Source organism: Cavia porcellus, unplaced genomic scaffold (genome assembly GCF_034190915.1).
Source record: "Cavia porcellus strain 051 isolate PalLab524CR breed Dunkin Hartley unplaced genomic scaffold, mCavPor4.1 scaffold_14, whole genome shotgun sequence".
NCBI lineage: Eukaryota > Metazoa > Chordata > Mammalia > Rodentia > Caviidae > Cavia > Cavia porcellus.
This window is the reverse complement of record NW_026947497.1, coordinates 76,238,411-76,262,389: the sequence shown is the minus strand read 5'-3', so window position 1 is coordinate 76,262,389 and position 23,979 is coordinate 76,238,411. Positions and strand designations below refer to the sequence as shown.

At 39.1% G+C, this 23,979-nt stretch overlaps 1 protein-coding gene across 1 annotated transcript in view; it reads left to right on the top strand.

Annotated features, from left to right (window-relative positions):
- Pak2 (p21 (RAC1) activated kinase 2) overlaps nt 1-23,979 on the top strand; it is a 68,851-nt gene that overhangs the window by 13,991 nt on the left and 30,881 nt on the right. The window contains exon 2 of the mRNA XM_063224320.1: nt 17,493-17,700. Coding sequence (XP_063080390.1) covers nt 17,514-17,700 — 187 coding nt within the window. The 5' untranslated portion in view covers nt 17,493-17,513. The remainder of the gene's footprint in view (nt 1-17,492; nt 17,701-23,979) is intronic.

Genomic DNA, 23,979 nt, shown 5'->3' with positions numbered 1-23,979 from the left:
CTGTGTGAAACAGTTGCCCACAACAAATAAACAGACCTGAATGCAGAAATAGCAGATTGAAGCAGGTAGAGAGACTAAGTGAATCAGAAAAGATGCAAAAGTGATATAATGTCTGGTATGAGAACTGATTTTTTAGGTAAAATTCTTCATATCAAGGTGAGCTGTGCCACATTATTCTCCTGTCACATTATTCTTCCAGAGTGTCCTTGCTATTCACTGGGCCTTTGATTTTTCTTACAGATTTAGAATCAGCGGTCCAAATTTTGATAATCTCTTGGACACAGCACAGACATCTAGATCTATAGAAAGACCGTTGGTTTAGCATTAGACTATGATATAGTTGATGATGTCCATCTTGGTGAAGTGGTTGTTGAGAGTGAAAGCCAATAAAATAAAATAAAAAAGTGGACAGGAAATGAGGATGGTGATGTTTGAGGTTTAAAAATTTAATTTAATTCAATTTTATTTTACTTGGTACTAGGATTGAACTCATGACTTCACATTTGCCAAACAGGTGCTGTGCCACTGAGCTATATCCCTGGCCCCAAGGTTTGAAAGTGTCCATCATGTTTCTCACAAATACTGTGACTGAGAATGAAATAAAGTTTTATCATTTTCTTTCACTTATGTGTATTGTTTTTTCAAGTAGTTCTTAAGTTTTTAGGACATGATCCCTAGTGGAGTTGTTCCAACCTAATGGTTAAGCAAATGAAGCTGTGAGAAATTTCTGTTGGCCTAGATGCACTGTGAGCTAACCGAGTGGGGAAGGGCACCAGCAGCTAGGTGTGGCTCTGCACACTTATAGTCTCGGCACTCAGGAGGCTGATGCAGGAGGATTTTGATCAGAGTTCAAGGCCAGCTGCACTTTGTGGTGAAACCTTGACTAGGGGAGAAAATCAGAAAAGGGGGACCGTGGGCCACAAACCAACAATATTTGGCACCCTGTGTCCTAGAAACTTCACATAAGGTTATAAGTGATATCCTTTTTTCTCCATTTACTTCTGTCTAGTGTATAAAAATTCAGTTGACTTTTGTGTATGCCTCTGTCCTGCAGATTTGCATTTATCCTAATAATTTATTTGTAGGGGCTGAGGATTTAGCTCAGAGGCATAAGCACCTGCCTTGCAAGCAGGCAGTCGTGAGTTTGATCCCCGGTACCGATAAAAATGAAAAAGACAAAAAAAAAAAATTTATTTGTAACTTGGCTTGCACTTTTCTTTTTTTTTTTTTTTAATGTGTACATTTTGGATGTAGACAGTGATCACATATCATAGGGAATTTGTACCTACTTGTACATGGTTTAACTTGCTGCTTCTTTTTTCCCCCATTTCTCTCTCCTCTCTTCAGCCCCTCTTCCTCTTCTTATTTACATGAAGAAGCTTTGTTTCCATTTTTTCCTATTTTTTATTGTTTTTTCCTTTCTCTCATTTCCCATTTCATTTGGCTTGCATTTTATGGGTAATCATTTGCTGTTAATGATACTTGGTTCTTCTAATAGTAGCAAAACATTGGGGACAAAAGAATTACTAATTTTTTTAAGCACGGGGTATTGAATCCAGGGCCTTATGCCCGCTAGGTAAGTGCTCTACCACTGACGTCTCTACTCTTCTAAATTATTTATTTTGAGATAAGGTCTCTAATGCAGTTCAGGCCGGCCTTGAACTCACTTTGTGGTCCCAGGATGGCCTCAAATTTGCACTAATCCTCCTGTTTTAGCCTCTCAAATTCTAGGATTACAGTTGTGTGCCACCACACCCAGTTCCTTTTTATTTTTTGAGATAGTGTCTTGCTTAGTTGCTCAGGCTGGTCTTAAAATTGAAATCACAGAAGAACATAAGAATATGAGAATTCTCAGCCACTGACAATTTATATTCAGCTCTGTTCAGTATTTTTGTCATCATCTAGTTCAGTTGTAAAGCTAAACGAGGTTCAAGTGTTTTCTGCAAATGAGAAGTACATGGATTGCTTTTAATGAACAGTGGATTATTAGATTGGGTTTCTGTGGTACATGCAGTGTTCTGTTACAAATGGTATTCATTTACTTATGCTCATGATTTTATCTAGTTTACAAAGTTGTGTCAAATATATAAAACAAGAAATATTCAGAGAAGCCTGACTTAATTCCGTCCCTCCATTTTGTTCCTCTTTCTCTCTTTGCCCTAAAATAACCATTTAAAAAGATTATAGGTCCTTTTATTCCCACACTTACAGAGACTGTGGGTGGTGGCAGTGGATCTATTGATTTGATGGTGGTAATCATTATACAGTGTGTATCAAATCATGTATGCCTTAAATATATACAGTTTCTGCCAGTAGTACCTCAAACTAGAAAATCTTTATGATTTCACCTATCTTTTTAAAAAGTAGTATAAACTTGTATAGTGTGTGCACATTGATAATCCAAATTCCCCCTCCCTGCCAGGAGGTAAATGATAGCCCACCATACCTATATCACCCAGCACCATCTTGCATTGTCATAGATAAACCCTGGAGATTGTCCCTTGGTGGCAGTGTATAGAATAATTTTTCTTTGTTTTCCTTTTGTGGTGTCTATGTGCACCTAAGCTCCATTTGTTTTAAGAGCTTTGTAGTACTTTACTGTGTGAGGTAGTATGTGATATCCTGTCTTCCTATTGTGGATATTTGAGTTGCTCTCATTACTGCCTGGTGCATGTGACATTTTGTATTTTTGCCAGTGTATCTTTGAAGTAGAGTTCCAGTAATAGGACATCTAGATCAAAGGGTATAATCTGTACATTTCAACACTGTGGTATACTGCTTTCATCTGAAATGGAAATCATAGATTATTAAACCTAACCTCACAGAATTTCACGAAGAAAAACAGTATTACCCTAACCATACTTTAAAAAATAAAGGAAATACAATTTGTAAATACTTGATCACAACTACATTAAGTCATTAAGCAAGCAAGTATTCTGTGTCTGTGGATTTGATTGGGTACAGTGGAGCCTCGTATATGGGGACTGCTATTGGTGACTCAGAATCAGCATAGATAGTACTTGTGATTTTCTACATGGTAAACAGACTTGGTAAAATCTTAAAGCAAACTGTACGCTCATCTTCATTTATATAGTAGTTGCATACCTGGAAAATTCTTTGATTTTTGTTTTGTTTCATTTTTTGGTTTGGTTTTTTGAGACAGGGTCTCATTATATAGTTTAGGTTGACTTTGAGCTCACTATGTAGCCCAGAGAGATCTCCAACTAGTGATTGTCCTGCCTCAGCCTCCTTAGTGAAGGGGGGGGTTACAGGTGTACACCACCATGTCAGGCTCTGGAAAGTTCTGTGTATGTTAGAAGTCCCCCCCAAATCTTTCAAATGCAAAATTGAATAATATGCTAGATTCAAATAATTATAATTTTGAAAAAATTACGCAAGTAATGAAGTACATGGTGCAATATGAGAGTTGTGAGCCAGTTTTGGAATATCTGAGATATTATATGACTGTGCTTACTACGTGCCTACACAACTGCTTGCTTTTTTTGTTTGTTTTTTGGTGACAGTGTCTCACTATGTAATTCAGGCTGGCCTTGAATGTACTATGTAGTCCAGGCTGGCCTCAAACTGTTGGCCATGCTCCTGCCTCAGCTTCCCAAGTGCTGAGACTGCGGGCAAGTACCACCATACCTGGCCCTTGCTTTCATCTTGATTATTGGTTCCCTTTATACTTGTTTTGTATTTATTTCGCTCTTGAGGACTTCGTAGCCTGGACACTTAGACTCATTTCATTCACTCATTCATTCATTCGTTCATGTGACGAGGGCTCACAGTGCAGCCCAGGCTGGCCTCAAACTCACAGTGACCCTCCTGCCTAATCTCCCAAATGTGCAAACTCATCAATTTTAGTTTTCTTCTTTTTAGTAGAAAAATTCAGAGCTGTAAATGTTCATTATTGCCTCACATTCTGCAGTGTTTTTATTGTGGTGGTGAAATATGTAAAACATAATATGTACCATTTTTGCAGTATTTAGATGTGTAATTTAGTGGCATTGGGTATATTCACAGCATTGTATAATCATCATGCTAGCTGTTTCCAGAACCTTTTTTATGATTCCAAACAGAAATGCTACATCCATTGAAGAAAAACTCCTTAGTTCATCTTTCCCCAGCCTTTTGTAACTTATTGTACTCTCTGAAAATTTTAATAGTTGTCTTTTTAACTCATTCATTTCCAAGTATTTTCTATTAGCTTCTTAGAGGTACTGTAAAAATTCTAAACATAAGGGTTTTTCTCACTTTCCTGGGTTTTGATTTCCAAACCAATTGCTTTTTCTTGTGGAGTGTGGGATAATTCCAGTCCTTTGGGAAATTTTCTTTGCTTTAGAATATATTCTCTGTCATTCTTAAAAGATAGTGTGTTGGATCTTCATTGAATGTTGGCAGCTTCCCTCAACATCATGAATGTACTCCACTGCTTGCTGGTATTCTTGTTGAAAGCAAGAAGTCATCTGCCCTTCAGTCGTTGCTTCTGTGAAGTTTGTCTTTTCTCTTCTGGGTAACTTTAAGAACTCTTTGGTGATGAAACATATGTCGTTGTGATGTGTCTACCTGCGGATTATGTTTCTGTTTTTTGTTTTTTGAGACGGGGATTCACTATGTAGTAAAGGGTGGCTTGAGAACTCACTGTGTAGCCCAGGCTGGCCTTGAATTGGCCATCTTCCTCCTGCCTCAGCTTCCCAAGTGCCCAGCCTGCATAGACTTTTTTTTAATCCTGCTTTGATGCATTAGATTATTATTTAGTTTAAGGATTCATGTCCTCCATCAGTTCTGGGGAATTCCCCAGCTGTTAATTTATCCAGTAAGACCATTCCTTTGTCTTCTCTCTGATGTTTTCTTTGTTTTTCTGTGGTACATCTTAGACACTTTCTTCAAATATGTATCTCAGTTCACTAATTCTCTCTTTTGCTGTGTCTGTGTTATTTTCTACTTTAAATGTTTTGAGTTCTAGTTTTCAGATATTGTTAATGTTTTCTTACTGAAAGATCTGTATACAGTGTTTTTCATATTTGCTTTTTCTGTTTTTATTTTCAGGCTTGTACATGCTCTGTATTGAATCATCCAACTCTTTCACCAGTCTGCTTGGCCAGTTCTCAGGCATGGGGTTTGGTTTTCTGTTTAGTGTTGTGATTTTTCACTATGAGATGTTCTTCTTCCCTAGTTAACAATTCCCAAGGATACTTCATAATATTTGCTTCAGTCATTTGCTGGAGAATGCTACCAACATGAGACCACATTCAATTCCGTCTGTTTGGGAGCGGAGCTTGTTTGTTTTTTCCTTCTTTATTTGGATCTAATAGATGGGATGAATTCAGACCATAAAAATGTACTTTGTTTTCAGAACTTCTTGAATTTTTTTCCCCTGTGCTTACCATCGCTAGGGTTAGTGCTTAATATTTCCTTGTTTCCTTCTGTGCAGAGGGATTTACTTTTGATTTCTGGCTAAATAGATTCTGGTTGTAGCTGTACGTGTGAGGGACTCCTGTTGGATTTTCCAGCTTAGCAGACTTACCACCTGTCCTCTGTGACAAGGATCAAAGTGGAAGCACACGGTCTCCATGGTTTCATCAAAGTCCCTGAAAAATAACTGGATTACTAAGTGAGTTAACTCTTGTGCATTGCTGCTTTCACTTTGCTTTGGACTTTGCTAAACTAGCTCTGATTTCGCTATCTCCATCCATGTACTTTAAAAGGTCTGGAAAGTTAATCCTGTCCTTTGAGTTTGAAGCAAACTTCTTTATATTTTAACTCATTAATAGTCCCGATCGTACTTTCTCTCCTTTTTCACTTTTCTTTCTAGCTTTGCTACCGGTGGGCTGGAAGTTACCGGATAGCTCTTGTGGTCAGGTGAAAACACTCTTTCCTTCTGTGTAGGATGTGTGCTGTCTTCTTCAGGTGATTTGGAGTATTTTCATTGATGCTTTTCATAGTTTATTGATATTGTCAGAGGTCTGATTATTGTTGTGTTACTACTTAATAAGGTACTGAGAAATTAAAGTTTACTTAAATAAGATGTAAGTAAAAAAGGAAATTAAAACTGTGCTTTTGAAATCATGCTTTTCACTGGGTTAGGTGGTGCACAAGCCTGTAATCCCAGCACCTGAAGAGGCCAAAGCAAGAGGATCACCATGAGTTCGAGGCCAGCCTGGGTTACAGAGTGAAACCCTGTCTCAAAAAAAAAAAAAAAAAAAAATCCCCTCAGAAAACTGCTTTTCCCAAAGTACATGATCTGTACTTGATGTGCCATAGTTGGTCCTAGTAGATTATAATAAATTTAGTAATTACTGTCAGTTGGACTGACTGGTTCCAGACAACACCGCTTTTTCATTTGCTGTATATTTAGCTACTCTTAGCCTCCTGCTTAAACAATTGAAGAATTGTTTGTGTTCAAGTTGTGTCACAGTTAAACAATGGGCCTGTTGGAGAGTACAGTGTGTTTTGGGCACACTTTCTGTTTCGCCTACTTGTTTGTTTCTGAAAAGTAGCAAAAAGTGTTGGAACAGATTTGGAGAGAGGGACTACTTACTTTTTTTTTTTTAAATAAAATATTTTTTAAATAAAATTTAATAATAATTTAAATAAATTAGTTTTTAAATAAAATAAGTAGTAGTGGTGCAAAACATGAGGTCGATTAGGAATTTGTCATGAATTGTTTTTGTATTGTTCTTGGTGAAATACAGGGTAAACATAAAGAATCTCACGGCAGCCTTCTTTGGCGCTTTGCAGGCATTTGACACTGTTGGTGGAAGCAGCGTGCACACAGACCTGCTTTATGGGACGGGGGCTGAGGCCGTGACTCGGCCGTGGGTGTGGGGAAAGCACCCCGAGAGTCACAAGGCGTTTTGTTTATGTAGGGTAGCTACAGTTTGACAAAAGAACCAATAAACTCAAGAATAGGATTTCCTCTGGGAACAGAGTGTGGTGCCCTGGAGGCAGCGAACTTACTGCCCGATGCGATGCGTGTAAAGTCCCCATCTCTGCTTTGCTTGAAGTCTGGGGCAGGGGAAAAAACAGCTAGTGATGCAGTTACAATTATTCAAGACTGTACTGGCATAAGTGAGAAAAAAGAATACGAATAAGGGTTGTTAGGGGCTGGGGACACGGCTCAGCCACACAGTGCCTGCCTGGCGAGCCCGAGGTCCTAAGTTTGATTTTCATACCCACCAAAAAAAAAAAAAAAAAAAAAAAAAAAGGATGTTCAAATTCTGGTCTTAGTAATTAATTAGAATTAGCTGTATGGTTTCAAGCAAACCATTTACTCTTTGTTGGGTTAGTTGTTTTTCACATATTAAATACAGTGAACAGATAAATCCTTTGTGATTTTAACACTCCTTGAATTTTTTTCCCCGGTACTGGCCATCGACTCCTGACCTCATGCTTGTCAGGCCAGTGCTTATGCCACTGAGCTAAATCCCTGCCCATTTTCCCTGAATTAATTTTCTAGTATACCTCGAGTTCAGAGTACTTGAATAGGAATAGAGAAATGACCCTAGTAGGAATCATTTTTATGGAGCCTTGAAAGATTTGATGGGATAGATAAAAAGATGGAGAAAAATTAAGAATGGAGAAGTAAATACACACAAATCATTGAGGCCAGGAAAGTGTTTGGCCTATTTGGGAAACAGGAAGCATAAGAATGTGTGGTGGGTTCGTGAGAGATGAGGTTGACTCAGCAGGTTGGAATTAAGTGGCCCTAAATGCCAGAGTTTATCCTCAGCCTGTAAATTATGGGCAGCTGCTGAGGGAGGTGTAGTTAGGGAGTGGTATCGTGTGTTATTTTTAGTAATCTTTGCCCATGATAATTAAAGTATATTTCATCAATTCCAACTTCTTTTCTCTAAACACTCAGTACTGTAGGGAGGAGGGTAGAGTATCTTCTAAATTCCTCAGCCCACAGCTGAAGACAGAAATCCTGAAATGAAGTCCTCACCTGAGCTGGTGGCAGAAGCATCAGTATTATATAAAAGGATTGTACTTACCTTTCCTGGGATCTGTTTATTTATGTGGCATGGTACTTACAATTATTGCCATTGTTAGTCACCTTGAGTAATTTTGTAGGCAGATCTATGACTCATGCTTAAAACCAAATTTCAGTTTTGTTTAGGCAACTATTGCTGTTAAAGTTAACAGTTTCTTTGGCCCATAGCTAATTCAACTTATAGTCACCAAAAGTTCCTTTTTAGTTTTGTTGACTGAATCTGTGCAGACAATTAAAAGTGTACTGTGCAGTGTATTAAAGTTGAGCAGAAGACAAAAATTTTTATGATGAACAGAGTGTAAAGAAAGGCTGTGTTCTGAAAGTTTCCGGCTAAGTCAGTCAGTGTTGCTTCACGTTTGGTGTCTGGCTATCTCAGAGAAGCCTGGTACTGTTAGTGGAAAGGAGGGTGGGAAAAGAGTTGCATATGCATACATTCTCAACCATGTGAAGCAGTAGATTTTTGTATCCTAGGGTGGAAATATTGGTATTGATTACTTTTTCCCATGTTAAAATGTGTTCTCTAGAGTGTAGGTTGAAGTAAATGTGGATTTTTCTGTTACTTAGTACACCAGAAAAAAATTTGGAGTCTGTGGGTGATGTTACTGAATGTGATTTTATTTTAATTGCAAGTGAAGCATATCAGTATTGGAATATCTTCAAAATCCAGTGAGCCAATATTTTCCAAAGAACCAATTCATGACATCCTAAGCTTTATGCATGGGTAAAAGGTCCATTCAAAGTTGAAATCAGTGGGTTAACAGTATAGAAAGTTTGTTGCTATGGTTTCAGATTCTACAACTAATCTTTAGGAAGGCCAGGTTTGGTATAATGCCAAAGAATAATTCTTAAAAGTTTTTTTTGTTTGTTTGTTTTTTATTATTGGTACTGGGGATCGAACTCACGACCATGTGCTTGCAAAGCAGGCGCTTATGCCACTGAGCTAGATCCCCAGCCCACCCCTTTTTAAAAAAAATTTTATTTTGAAAGTAGTAAAATACAACAGAACAAGACAGACTGAAGCCAACTAAGATCGTACAGTGAAATTGGTACAGAACTTCACAGCAGGTTACCGGGATAACAGTAATAGGTATCACGTTATATTTCGTTATCTTTATAATAGTTGTTCTTTCAATCACGTATATCAAAATAAAATGAAATACAGAACATTATAGAACTTATCAAAACAGTATTGAATAGAGCGGTACCATTAATCAGAATAGAGCAAAACAGTAATAAAAATATTTGCCTTCAAAGAGACGGTAGAAGGAAATTCTCCTTATTTGCTATGGTCAACCTCCCAGGAGATGATCAGATTTCTGGCTCCCATTTGCTAACAGGGGGACAGGAGAACCGGGGCTAGGGGAAGTGGAATGTTTGACTCTAGGCTGTGCACCAGTAGGTTCACTATTGCTTAGCAGGCTGGTTGCTTGGTTTCCCAGCTTCGTAAGTTCCAACATGGTATGGCTCTCAGAAGACACTGGTGATTCTCTCCCTGGAGGGGCCGTAGTCTGCCCACACTGTAGCCACTTACCAGGGACGGGAGCTGCTTGCTTGGTTTCCCAGCATCTTAAGTTCCAGCATGGTACAGATCTCAGGAGACACTGGTAGTTTTCCCCCTGGAAGGACCGCAGTCTGCCACACTGTAGCCACTTACCCGGGAGGGGAAGTGCTTGCTTGGTTTCCCAGCGTCCTTAATTCTTAAAAGTTAAAAAAAAAAGTTTTAAAAAATACTCCTCCTAAAGGAGAGAAGGGAGATGAAAAAAGAATTAAGACGTGCCCTGTGCATGTACCACCTTCCCACACTGTGATCAGTAGTACTGCAAACATGTACTAATGAAAGTTGTTAAAATACTCCTCCCCTTTCAGTCACAAAGCTGTGTAAGACCAGATTTTTTACCTGCTTGTCTTACTAAGACATAAAAAGATTTCAAAAATGTCAAATAATGCTGAATGAGTTGAAAAATATTTTTCTTTTCTCTTTTTTCTTTCTTTTTTTTTTTGTCTTTTTCCTTTTTATTGGTACCGGGGATCTAACTCATGACTGCCTGCTTGCAAGGCAGGCACTTATACCGCTGAGCTAAATCCCCAGCCCCGAAAAATATTTTTCATTAAGATGTTTATGTTAACATGTGATGAATGAGTTTTATTGTTTTTAAGGGAATTATATATTTAAATACCTTGCTTTAATTTTTCATACAGTAAATATAAATAGATATAATCTTTAATCTTTATTAAATAAAAACTCTTTGGATTCCCTAAGAGTATAAAAGGACCCTGAAACCAAAATATTGTATTGCTAAGAAATTAAATAAGCAAATCTTGAGAACAGATGATAAAAGTCGGGGCTAACCTAATCTGAAGAAGCAGTATTTGTTTTTTTCATTGGATTATGAAATTAGAAAAGACCTGGGTCAATGGTGGCAAACCTGTGGCATGCGTGTTTTCTTTTAAGATGAAAGAAGTTAATGTCTGAGTTTTATTTTCTAAAGTAAAACCTCAGTATTCAGGTTTAATTATAGTGTTGGCATTTTGTGATAAATACATGGGTTTTGGGTTGTTTGGGCTCTTTTCTCTAGAAGGTTTGTCAACATTAGCCTAAGTCATTTTTATTTTCTCTAGTGTCTACAGTAGAGTCTTAAAAACAATAACAAGAGGGGCTGGCAATTTAGCTCAGCGGCATAAGCACCTGCCTTGCAAGCAGGCAGTTGTGAGTTCGATCCCTGGTACCAATAAAAACAAAAAAGGCCAAAAAAAAAAAAAAAACAAAAAAAAAAAAAAAAAAAAAAAAACAAAACCAAGAATAGCAGCCTTTCATCTTTATTAGCTCATTTAAAGAGGGGCATAAGATTGGGGTCATTGGAACTCATCTCTTTTCTATGGTAAATTTATACTTTTATCATCATAGTAGCCAGCTGTGCATCCAAGTACTTTTCCTTGAGGGATACTGGAAACAATCTATTGTGTTTACCCACTTAGTATGATGAACAGCAAGGGGTGTGCATGTTTGCAAGGTGGCAAAACAGGATTTGTACTCACCTTAGGCTCAGGTTGATTTTGCATATGTTTACCTGAGCATCACAGAGAGTCCAGTAGACCCACACCACCCCAGGATTTGTTAAAAAAGTTTTCTTTTGATTTTTTTGGTTAGAAGTAGTGCAGTTCAGTACAATGGCACATGAAAAATAAGATTTGCAAATTTTGGAGGAGGTCAGAAGTGAAGGAAGCATCATGTATGGATGATGAAAATGATACATTATAGTGTAAGGTGCTTTCATTCTTTTTTTTTTTCCCTCCCTTTTGGTGCCAGGAATCAAACTCACGACCTCATGCTTGCCAGTGTTTATACCGCTGAGCTAAATCCCCAGCCTAAGATGCTTTCATAACAGAGTGATGTAGGTTTATGATGATGAGGACAACGATGATAATGACAGTTTTGACTACAACTACTTTGTATGATGCTGAATCAACCATACCAGATGTAGTGGTGCACACTTGTAATCCCAGCACTCAGGAGGCTGAGGCAGGAGGATCTTTGCGAATTCAAGGCTAACCTGGGATACAGTGTGTGTTGAAGGCAAGCCTGAACTGCATAGTAAGACCTTGTCTCAAAAAAGTGGGAAGGGGAGAATATAGTTCAGTGGCACAGTGCCTTCCTGGCAAGCACAAGGCGTGAGTTCAATTCCTCAAATCCACTGACATAGACACAGGGAATGCAGACCTCCTTGATTCAGATGGCAAAGAAAACAGTAATGTGAGTATATATTTGACCAGTCAAAATGTTGTGAAATGGCCATTCAACTAAGTTCCAATGTTAGAACTAGGCCCGAAAATATAGTGAAGGTCTTGGCAGGGGTGAAACGTGTTGGATGGAATGCTGGCACTGCCATTCAGCATTGGAAATTATCACAGATGAAATGCTCCAAGAAGCTGTGACATACACAAAGGCTGAAATGTAGGTTAAACGTTCTGTGTGCACCAACAGCTATATTAAAAAACGTATTCATTATGAACTTCATTAGCTGAACTAAAAGCGTTGATAGGTCTGCTGTACTTAGCACAGATTTCTTATGCTGGTTGCAGGAATATAAAACACTCAGAAAAGTGATGAATCAAAATATGGCATAAAAATTTATGCTCTTGCAGATGTGAAGAGTTATGTTTTCAATTTAGACATTTATCCTGGAACTTCAGCCATCAGGTCTTTATTTCTTTTCTTTTCCTTTTTCAAAAAATTTTTTTGGTATCAGAGATCAAACTCATGCCCTCACACTTACCAGGCAAGCATTTGAGCCATTGAGCTAAATTCCTGGCCCTCAGGTCTTTATTTCTATAATAAAAAAAAACAAGTGAAATTGTGGACAGAGTTACTGCTCCCATCTCCAAAACTAATCAGAATGTGACAGTCACCACTTGGTTTACAGGTTCCCAACTGATGTTACATTTGCTGCCAGAGCTCATAATAACCAGCATAGGAACTGTACACAGGACAAAGCAGAAATTCAAAATGAAAGTAATTTCAAAACAGAATGTATTCAGAAAGATAGAACAGTGGCTTTGTATATGACAAAGAAAAAAAACTGGTAACTGCTGTCAACATTTCACCATAATAGCAGTCTTGATTAGGGAAACCTCAACAAAATGGAGGCCTGAGATGGAAACTTTGGCGGGGGGTCTTTTTGAGACAGGGTCACTATGCAGTTCGGGCTGGCCTTGTAACCTAGGCTGGTCTTGAACGTGCAGTGATCCTCCTGCCTCAGCCTCCCAAGTGCTGAGGATACACGTGTGCATCACCACACCTGGTTGAGATGGAAACTTGTAAATACAAAGCCAAGTTTTGGGGTAGATGTTGTTGATGAATTATACAGCCACTATGATATCACTTGAAACACCATTAGCCAGTGGTTGTATTTCACTCAGTCCTAAGCATGTGTGGCATAAAAAGTTTGATAGTTTACGAAGAAAATAGGGGAGCAGGATATAGCTCAGCAGCGCAGCACCTGCCTGGCAAGTGTGAAGTCCTGAGTTCAATTTCTGGTATACACACACACACACACACACACACACACACACCTAACCCTGCCGAAAGAAAGAAAGAAAACAAGAAGTGCAAAGTATCATGGAGAAATCTTAGAGGATTAAGGCTGGAGCTCATAAGAGATTATTTACAGCAGAGGAAAAACAATGTTTCTGCCCCGGGAACTACACAAAAATACACTGGTGAGCTGACAGGTAAACAGGCATACGCAGCATCACAAAGACCTACTGTGACAATAGGAAAACAAAAAGATGTCAACTGTGCCTTCTGAGAAAGGACAGGAAAACAAAACATACGTGCTGTCACTGTAAGCAAGACATACCCATGGAACACATGGTTGTCATGTGAAGACTGCCTTAGGTGTGACACTTAAAGGTTATTTTTGTGGTAGAATTTTATTGGTATTTTCATTGTAGTTCATATAGGAATTTATTTCTGGTATTATCTTTTAGATTTTGAAAGTTCACAGCAAATATGAAAATGTCTATTCTAAATGTACAGTGTATATTAAGAATTTAATAACTTTTTCTACTAATATTTTATGTTCTGGCTAATTACACACTGTATAATATACTAAGAACCTCCTGACAAACCAGGAAGACCACTGAGATGTGAAGTGTGTACTACAGAAAGACAAGGAAAGCAAAAGACATGTGCTGTCAGTGTGAGCGATGCGTGCTTATGGAATGTGCTGTTACCGTGTGTGCAGACTGCTTTAGGTGTGATAATCCAAGTAGTATAAAGATTTTTTTAGTAGGGTACTATTGGTATTTTCACTGTAGTTCATATAGGGTTTTATTTCTGATGTTCTAGTGTTTAGACTTTGCACACCAAAAATCAGTTGACGTTGAAAATTTTGATGATTTTTCTTTTTTGTTTTTGAGATAGGGTCTCGATGTGTACCCCAAGCTGCTTTGAACTTACAGTGATCCTCTTGCCTCCGCCTCCCACGTGCTGGGATTACAAACATGCATCACCATGTCTGACTTTTGATACTTTTTTATAAACAATAAATGTAAAAAAACTCAATACATTATTTTTGTGATTTTTTTCCCCTCTTATGTACTCATTTAATATAATAAAACTCATAAAGTTAAAATTAATAAACTTGAAGCTGGGGATATAGCTCAGTGGCATACATACCTATCTGGCAAGTGCATAGTCCTGAGTTGGATCCCTGGTACAAAAAATAAAAATAAATAAATGTGTAGCTTAATAAATGGGCGTAGTGGTATACTCCTGTAATCCCAGCACTTGGGAGGCTGAGGCAGGAAGGTTGTTTCGAGTTCAAGACCAGCCTGGGCTACCAAGTGAGCTTAAGGCCAGACTGAGCTGCATAGAGAATCTGTCTCAAGAAGGGGGAAAAAAAAAAAAGTGGGTCTGACAGACCCATGTCTATGCACCTTGATGACAAAATTAGTTTTGTCTTAATCTTTATGAGATAAGTACTACTTTTTCACAGCAGTGTGACTTAGCCTAAAATGTATACATAGATGATTTTAGTGTAGATATTTCTCATTTAACAACCAAAGTTTTGCTCCCGCAACTGTGTCTTTAAATGAATTGGTCTCTAAATAAGGAAATGTATACGATTTATACATTATGATATTGAGAGCAAAGAAATGGTCAAAGGAAACTCCCAACTTGTGATGTTGCTTTTATTCACATAACCCTTTACATGCAGTACTGTAATTTACAACAACATAAAACTACAATACTAGCACAATCAGCGAAAATAGTACTGTACAAAAAAAGCATTGAGGCTCTCTATAAATGAAATGCACAGAAATGTACCCCCAAAAAATGATAGGTTGTAAATCCGAGTAGTGATCATAAGTCTGAGTAGTCATTTACTGGGTAGATCATTAAATAAGGAATATCTGTTGTTTTTTATTTTTTAAATTTTTAAATCTTTTTGCCTTTTTGAGACAGGGTCTTGCTATGCAGTTCAGGCTCGCCTTGAACTCACTTTGTAGCCCACTCTGGTCTTGAACTTGCAACTATCCTGCCTCAGGCTCCTAAGTGCTAGGATTGCAGGAGTGTGCCACCGTGTCTGGTTGACTTTTTTTTTTTTTAAAGCCACAAGTCTTATGATAGCAATTAAATTAAAAGCCATTAATTAGCCACATTTACCACTGTTAATGCAGTATTTTGGTGCAGTGTCTTCTGTGCAATGTGTGTAGATGTATTTTGAAATTTTGTTATCCTGATTTTTAACTTGATGTACATAGATGGCAAGCATTTATGATTAGCTAAACTCAGCATTTTAACTTTATCTGCCTTTTTTTTAATAGTTAGTGATTAAGAATAAAGCGGTGGGGGTGGATTTAAAAAAAAAAAAAGAATAAAGTGGCTGTTTCCTGGCTTGATTTCTGCCCTGGTGATATGGTCACTTTAGGACCTGAACATCTGGGCTGGAGGTGACACAGCTCTGTGGTAGAGCACTTATTTAGGGGACCCTAGTTCTGATTCTTAGCGCTGAAAAACAAAAAAGAAAAAGATCTAAATATTTGTCTTGGTTTATCCATTTATCCTTGCAATATTGTTATCAAGTTTTTTCTCTTTTCCATCTGTTTTTTGTTTTGTGGGTTTGGTTGTATTGTTTTGTTTTGTTTCATGAGAAGTTCTCACTGTGTACCCCAGGCTGTCCTTGGACTCAGCGATCCTCCTGCCTCAGCCTCCCAAGTGCTGGCATTGCAGCTCTTCACCACCAAGCCCTGCTCTTGCATCTGTAGTAGGAAGCTTGGCCCCCACTGGTGGTGCACACACTGATAGCAGCTATACTCAGGAGCGGCCAGATGTGTCCTGTTTGCCTCCTTCCCAGAGACACACCCAGCTCCCCATAATGCAAGCTGCTGGTTTGGAAGAGTCTTCTGGGGTCCCGCCTCTGTCTGCCATAGATCCCTCCTACTTTGTTTTCTTAGGCAGCTCCTCTCCGGCATGCAGATGCAGCTTTTTTTGACTTCTTTTGAAGTCCTTCTCTAGCTACAGATTACCTCTGTTAGTACAGTTTTTTTCCCTTGTTTGCCTCCTCTCGTTCTTCCTCTTTTTACAGGTTGAAAAATAGTCATGTTGGCAGATACACTATGCCCAAGTAGTACACTAGCACCAGTAGTGCTTGTGACAAACTGTCCAACAAAAGAAAGCTATTAAGACTTGGAGTAGAATTTGATGTAATAATCTGTTTACCCCTTAGTTCTTTTCAAATCACATCTTCCTTCAAGTAGTACTATTTTAAACTAAATTGAACAATAAAGATTAAATTTTCTCCAAATGAGGTTAGAACATTGTTTTCAGTGTACACATATATATTGTGTATATATGCATATATATGTTATATATACTTTTGTTTACTTCAATATATTAAATAATCTTATGATTAAGACCCAGTTACCAGCCAGGAGTGGTGGCACATGCCTATAATTCCAGCACTTGAAAGGCTGAGACAGGAGGATTACAATGAGTTGGAGGCCAACCTGGACTACATAGTGAGTTCAAGGCCAGCTTGAATTACAGAGCAAGACCCTGTCTCCAACAAAACAAAACCAGTTACCAGTAAAAACCATATTTAGTGGGAAACAAACGTATCAGAAGTTATATGCAAGTTACCCTTTATTGCTGATTTTTAAGTGTGGCGATGCATTTTTTTAAAAAAGACGAGCTATTTCTATAAAAACATGTAATCAGGGTTTATACTAATTAGCCACTGGGAAAGAGGCCGCCTCATTTGCAGACAGGGAATTGCACACTCTGGTTCTCAGCTGAGCTCTGGATTTCACTGTGTGCCCAGATTGATCATGCTCTGTGTGACTGTTGGGACAACTGTTGGGAGAGACGACGCTGGGCTAATCAGAATGTTTTTGGAGAGACTGAATACCACATCAGTAGCACATTCTTTTAGGAAAGTTTATGGGAGGCTACGCTGTCATCAGTCACAGGAGGTGTGCATGCCATCAGACAGAGAGTGCTGGTTGATGGAGTTCGGAGCCAGGCAGTGATCTGCTCCTGGGGATGGACTCACTTGAGACGCTCCATAAGATTTGGGTTCAGGATATATTCTCTCTTTGGAAGGCACTTTCCTTTTCTTGACATGCTGCGTCCTGTTGCCTGCCTTTTCTTTGAACAGCCTCACAATCAGTGATTATGCGAATTGCTTTTGATGTGTTAGTATAACCATGCTTTCTGCTTGGCTTTTTACACATTCCCACCTTGGACCCTGTACTAACTTTGTTAGAGGAAATTTCCCTTGGTGAGAAAGATCACATTTGTTACATCTCACATTCAATGAGTTTTCCAAATTTTTCCAGTGTCACTCTTAAGTGGATAACATTTTTAAATTTGGAATTGTGTATGTGTGTGTGTGCGCGTGCGTGCGTGCGTGCGTAGTTACTGCTATTTTGTGCTTGTGCATGCTGTTATTGTTATTAATGCTATGTTTTGGTGTTTTTGTCTCTATTTCAGGCCATTTCCTAATTCTGAATCATGTCTGATAACGGAGAACTGGAAGACAAGCCCCCGGCCCCTCCCGTGCGAATGAGCAGTACCATCTTTAGCACTGGAGGCAAAGATCCTTTGTCAGCCAATCACAGTTTGAAACCTCTGCCCTCTGTTCCAGAGGAGAAGAAGCCGAGGAATAAAATCATCTCCATATTCTCAGGCACGGAGAAAGGTAAATTACTTTCATGGTCTCAGTAATCTTCATGTGGCTTATTATTGTATGTTACTCATGTTGATATCTTTTACTGTGTGAAATAGATCCAAGAAAACAGTTGATGCTGTCCTCATCTGCATGCTCTGAGTCCCCAGCTTCTGGACATTAATGGGATTTGCGATGTCTTAGTCCAATCTTGGTTGCTTTATAAAATATACGGGTCTGGGTACTTTATTTAATGATTCTCGTGGTTAGAAAGTGCATGCATAGCTGAGCTTGGTGATGTACCTCCTAGCTCTTGGGAGGCTGAGGCAGGAGGATCACCATGAGTTTGAGGCCATCCTGGCCTTCATGAATGACTTCAAGGCCAGCCTGCACTGCATGGCAAAACTCTGTCAAAAAGAAAGAAAGAAAATCCACATACCAAGATCATAGCAGCATCACAACCTGGCAGAGAGTTGGAAGGATGCGTGTGCGCATGTGTGGGTGAGGAGGTAGCAGAGTGAAGGGCCACTCTTAAGACCACTCTTACATTGCTTGAGAACAAACGTATTCCCTGATCCAGCTCCATCGTTTTTCAGGGTGTCTATAAGCATGTTCCCTAAAGATTCCACATCCTACAGGTCCAGCCACCTTTTAGTATGTTAACTGGGGATCAATCCTAGTACAGGAACCTTTAGAGGACAAAGCATTCCTCTAAATCACAGCTACAATATCTCATGAATCATAATATAGGTGCCACAGTCTCATCTGCAACTTCTGGGGCCAGCTGTGCTTCAGAATTAAGTTTTTCTGAGTTTTGAGTAGTAATACTATGTTTTGATCATATATTCTGTGGTGTCCTCAAAAGACTCTGAGGCAGCCTTAGTAACCAGCATACTGATGTCTTCATCAAAACATATGTCAAGCCCTGGGTTTCTCAATCTCAGTACTGTTGTCATTTTAGGCCAAATAATTTGTAGTTGCAGTAATTTTTCCTTGGGTAAATGATTGGATATTTGTAGCATTCCTGACTTTTTACACAATAGATGTCAGTATCACTTTCCTTGATGTGACCACCAAAAATGTCCCTAGACATTTCCAGATTTCCTTTGGGGGGCAAAGTTTTCCCCAGTTAAAAACCACTGCTTTTGTCATAAAAAGTGAGATGAAGCTAGAAACGTTCTCATATAAGGAGAAGTCACTATGTTAATTCTTGTGTCAAATTTAAGGAAGAGCAAATTTTGCTTTTCAGAGCTTTTTGGTTTTTAAAATTGTGTCAGGAATTACAAACCTGAAATTTTTTTTTTTTTGTCTTTTTCGTTTTTATCGGTACCAGGGATCGAACTCACGACTGCCTGCTTGCAAGGCAGGCGCTTGTGCCGCTGAGCTAAATCCCCAGCCCCTAAACCTGAAGGATTTTAGAATAAGATTAAAGGATTCATTTTATTTAACCATAATTAGCATGATAATGTGGCTCTGATAGATGGTAGTAGACATAAACAGAAATAAACACATCTCCTCAAATGAAAGAATAGTGCTTTGTAAATTACAATGTTTAACTCACATTTAATTTGAGTTTTATAATTACTGAAAATTTGAGTCTATTAATATAGAATCAAATCTTAAAAGGGCATGGTGGCACATACCCTATAATGCTCCCAAAAGGTAAGTGGCTGAGGAAGAACGATAGTGAGCTCCAGTACACACAGCCTGAGTAGTTCAGCAACTTAGCAAGACCTTGTCTCAACATTTTAAAATTAACTGTTTTTCAAAAAGGGGCTATAAGTGTGATTCAGGGCAAAGACTCTTGAGTTTAGTGCCTAATACTGGAGAAAATAATCAAATCTTGGAGAATTTAGATTTGCAGACAGGACATGATCATTAAACAGTTGAAAATTTATTCATTTTATTGGGTGTCACTTATTTCTGATTTTTATTAACTTAAACATGTTGGCTGCATGATTTTGTAATATCAGTTATTCTGGAGGTTGAGGGAGAGGCTATCAAGTTCGGGGCAATTTAGAACTCATCTCAAAATTTTGAAAGAGTAGGGGATGTAGGTCAGCACTCCTTAAGTTCAACAGGGTATAGAGACATTTCATTTGAGGATTATGGGGATATAGCTGTGTGGTGGAGTGCGTGGGACCCTGGGTTGATCCAGGGAGCAGGGGGTGGGAACAGATTTCATGTGAGGTTCAGTGAAGAACCTGGTTGAAACCCTGACTTTAAAGTTTATTCAACAGCGTGATCTGGTGCATATTTGGTGAGTTTTTTAATAAAAAATGTATTTCAACTGGATTAGATGAAGGTTCACGTTTTCTTCATTCATCTGTTGATGGATTTTTGGATTGTTTTCATTTCTAAGGCTTTTGTGAAGAGTGCTGTAATAAATATGAGAATGTAGGTTTCTCTGACATACTTTCCTTTCCTTTGGCTACATAAGCAGTAGTGAGATTGTTGGATTACACAGTAGATTAGTTGTTTTGCTTTTTTTTTTTTTTCTCCTACTGGGAGTTGAACTCATGAACTTGCACTTGACAGGTAGGCGCTTATGTCGTTGAGCTAAATCCTCAGCCCCTCTGTTGCTATTTTTTTTAAGGCATCTTGATACAGTTCTCTATAATGTTCTGGCTGGGCATGGTAGCGCATGCCTCTAATTCCAGTGCTGGGGAGGCTGAGGCAAGAGAGGGTTACCTTGAATTCGAGTCCAGCTTTGGCTACATAGGGAGCTCAAGGCCATCCTGAACTCTGTAGTGAGACCCTGTCTGCAAAAACCAAACCAAACCAAACCAAATGAAAAACAGTACTTACATTTCTACCAATAATAAGAGTTTCTCTTTCTCTAGATCTTCAGTATTTATTTATTTATTGTCCTTTTTTTTTTCTTCTCCTCCTCCCTTTTTTTTAAAACTTGAGGCAGAGTTTTATTATGCAGTTCAGGCTGGCCTTGAATGCACTTTGTAGCCCAAGCTGGCTTCAAGCTTCAGCAATCTTCCTGCCTCAGCCTCCTGAGTGCAGGGACTGTACTTGTGCACTACCATAGCCGACTAGCATTTATTTTTTGACTTTTTGTTAACAACCGTTCTGATTGGTGTAAAATAATGTCTTGTGATTTTGATTTGCATTTACCTGGTGATTAGCAATGTTGAGCATGTTTTCAAATGCTTGTTGGCCCAGTTTATGTCTTCTTCATAGAAAGGTCTATTCCTGTCATATGCCCATTTTTAATTGGATTATTCATCTTTTTCTTTTGTATTCCCTATATGTGCTGAATACTAATCTTTTATTGGATGAATATTTTCTCCCATTCTGCAGGTCTTCTCACTCTGATAATTGTTTCCTTTGCTATGCAGAGGAATTTTAGTTTGCTCTAATCCTATAACAACTTTTGTGACAACATGACCAAACAAATCGTTTTGCTTGCCTGCTAATATGAATTGCTGTGCACTGTGAGTCATCAGAAATACAGTGATAAGCAGGTGGTGTCCCTTCCCTCATGATACCCATCAAAAACAATCCTGTAGTGTATCATTACAGAGAGCCAGGTGACACAGGGCTAGGGTGTCTAATCTGGAGTATTGGAGATGAATTCCCAAGAAGTGAACATAATGCTGAAGACTGAAGGGTGAATAACCAGAAAAGCAAAGACGTGAGTTCCAAGTCTGGGGAACAGAGCTAGCCTCAGTGGCTGAACCCCAGGAAGGGCCGGCTGCAGCCCTGTGGGATTGGAAAGCAGCGAGGAAGGCTGAAGTGGCTGCGTGCTGTCCAGCAGGGACTCAGGTCAGCAGGGAGGCAGAGGAGCCACAGCGACCAGGTCAAAGGGGTTTTGTATTCCCTGCCACAGGGCTGAGGTTTTACCCTGTTTCCTGGGGAACTGCTGCGGAGTTCAGACAGGAGTCGTGGTCACAGTTCTGTGCGGTCAGAGAGATTGGCTGCCATTTAGGAACATAGGTTTTGCTGAGGGCTGAGACTGGAGATGAAGACCAGTTAGAAGGTTTTTGTAGTAGCCCAGGTGAGAAATGGCTTAGCCAGTGTGATAGTTTCGATAATGAAAATGACAGTGAGGCATTCATTGTCTTGGCTGGCATTTCTAAACTCTATTCAGATAGCTAATGTTGAGAGAATGGAGTTCATCATTTAAAGTAGCTTTCACATCTAATTCTACAACCCGTGTGTACCTGCGCTTCTGGTTAGGAAAATGATAACCATAGACCTGTAAGCGTCCTTTCTTATCCAGAAATCTAATTCTGACATTCATATTAGTGGTACTGGCTCCTGCTTTTCTGAGAGTGCCCTTCTCTGATGGAACAAATTCAGTTTTGTCATTTTGAAGCTAAGTCAAAAGAACAGGGTGGTGTGGTCACTGATTGTGAGGCTAGTAACAGCAGAATATCTCTTAAACAAATACAGTCCCAGTTTTTCTTTAAACCTTGGACTACAGCTTACATGTGGCCTAGAAGGTGGGGCCCTACAGGACATAAGGGTAGCCTATGTAAGGCACCTTTGTCAACACATGGCTCAGATTCTCGACCTTTTGGCTGAAGGCTACTGCCTGCCTGCTGCTTTTGTTTTGTTGTCTAATGAAGTTGTGTATCAGACTCTTTTTTATCTGCCCTTTGAGACACTAATATGTGTATTAAAAGAAATTTCTGTGTTCCTTTATTTCCCTCCAAGTGGCCCAGTTGCCTGGTGAATGTGCTGTGGATGACTGTGTCTGATAAAGAGTAGGAAGTCAACTTACTTTGTTTTGTGAAACACGAACAGGTTTTCTCTCCAGAGCTAAGTTGTCTGTGTAAAGCTGCTTTTGTTTATTTTCTGGTTCTTGGCTTTGAGAATGATGTAGTGAGTGTGTGCACTTGCGCCTCCCTCCGCACATGGCTCAGCCTGAGACTTGGTTTAGCGTCTTTGCTTGCACACTGTTTCCACCTTCTCTCAGCCCTCCTATGGCACTAGCAAAGTGATTGGGAGTATCTGTAAAAAACGCAGTTAAACAGGCATGTGGGATATTGTGCTATTTTCTAGAGTTTTCCATTTTTTTCATGTTCTATAACTTTTTATTCTATATCCCTGATACTTATGAAACTTCAGTAGTTTTTTCTAAATTCTTACCATTGCCAAGTTGAAGACCATGGCCACCTCTCAGACACTAGAGGGACTAGAGAGTGATTCTCTTGCTATAAAACTTGTCTTTGCTCTTCCTGTATACCCGTTTGCCATTTCTTGTTTATTTTGGATTGGATTTTCTCTGTGTTAGGAAATATAGCCCTCAACAGTCACTGGGCTTTATTTCTTATAACTTTTTTTTTTTCTTTTTGTCTTTTTGAGACAGGATCTCTCTATGCAGTTTGAGCAGGCCTTGAGCTCACTTTGTAGCCTAGGCTGGTCTTGAACTCGCAACAATCCTCCTGCCTCAGCCTCCTGAGTGCTGCGATTACAGGCGTGAGCCATCACTCCCGGCTATTTCGTATAACTTTAATAACCAGATATAGACTGCTTTCTCAGGGTGTCAAGACTGGCTTAGATGAGATGTGGCCCCTAGAGCAGTTGACCCAGAAACATGTGGGAGACCTGGGGATGACCTGGCTTTAGTTAAGTGTCCTTTCTTGGGCCAGTCATCTGTGACTAGGGTTGGGTATGAAAATGGAATTTTCCCCAGGCAGGTACATAGAGCAAGGTAGAGGAAGTTCCCAGAGATGAGGTTCCGAACAGATTTTCTAAAAAGAACAAACATTTTCATAGTACGTGAAAATTATATGCTTTTTGTCAGCTATAAAAGAGCAGTATACAAATTAAACTACTAAGGTTTTTGTTGGGTGACAGTATACGGATTGAGAGCCAAGGGACTCAGAAGTAGAGGGCATGCCCTTCTTACTCAGAGTGAGTCTGGTGGAAAATGAGAGGTTGGTTATGCTGCATGTAATTGTGTGTTTCCATAAAGATGGCAAACTTCATCCAGGTCTTGTAGTTGCTTTCCTTTTGCTCCCTTCCATGGGTGGTATGCCCTGCCCGCTTTCCCACGGCCACATGTCCTGTCTGTGCCTAGAAGACATAGACAGGACAGGACATGTGAGTACAAATCTAGTTAAAAAGTCATAATGCTTCTTGCTAATATAAAATCAGTTGTAGTTCTGTAAATAGAAAACAGCATGCAGTACCATTTCTGATTTTCTATGTTAATGACATGATTTTTAACTTTTATAGTACAGTTTTCCTTTATGTCTCTATTCTTCTTCCCAAGACTCAATCAAAATGACAGTAAATAAATAAAACAAAATTTTTTTATTCTTACAGAGGAAAGAGTAGGATATAAACGTT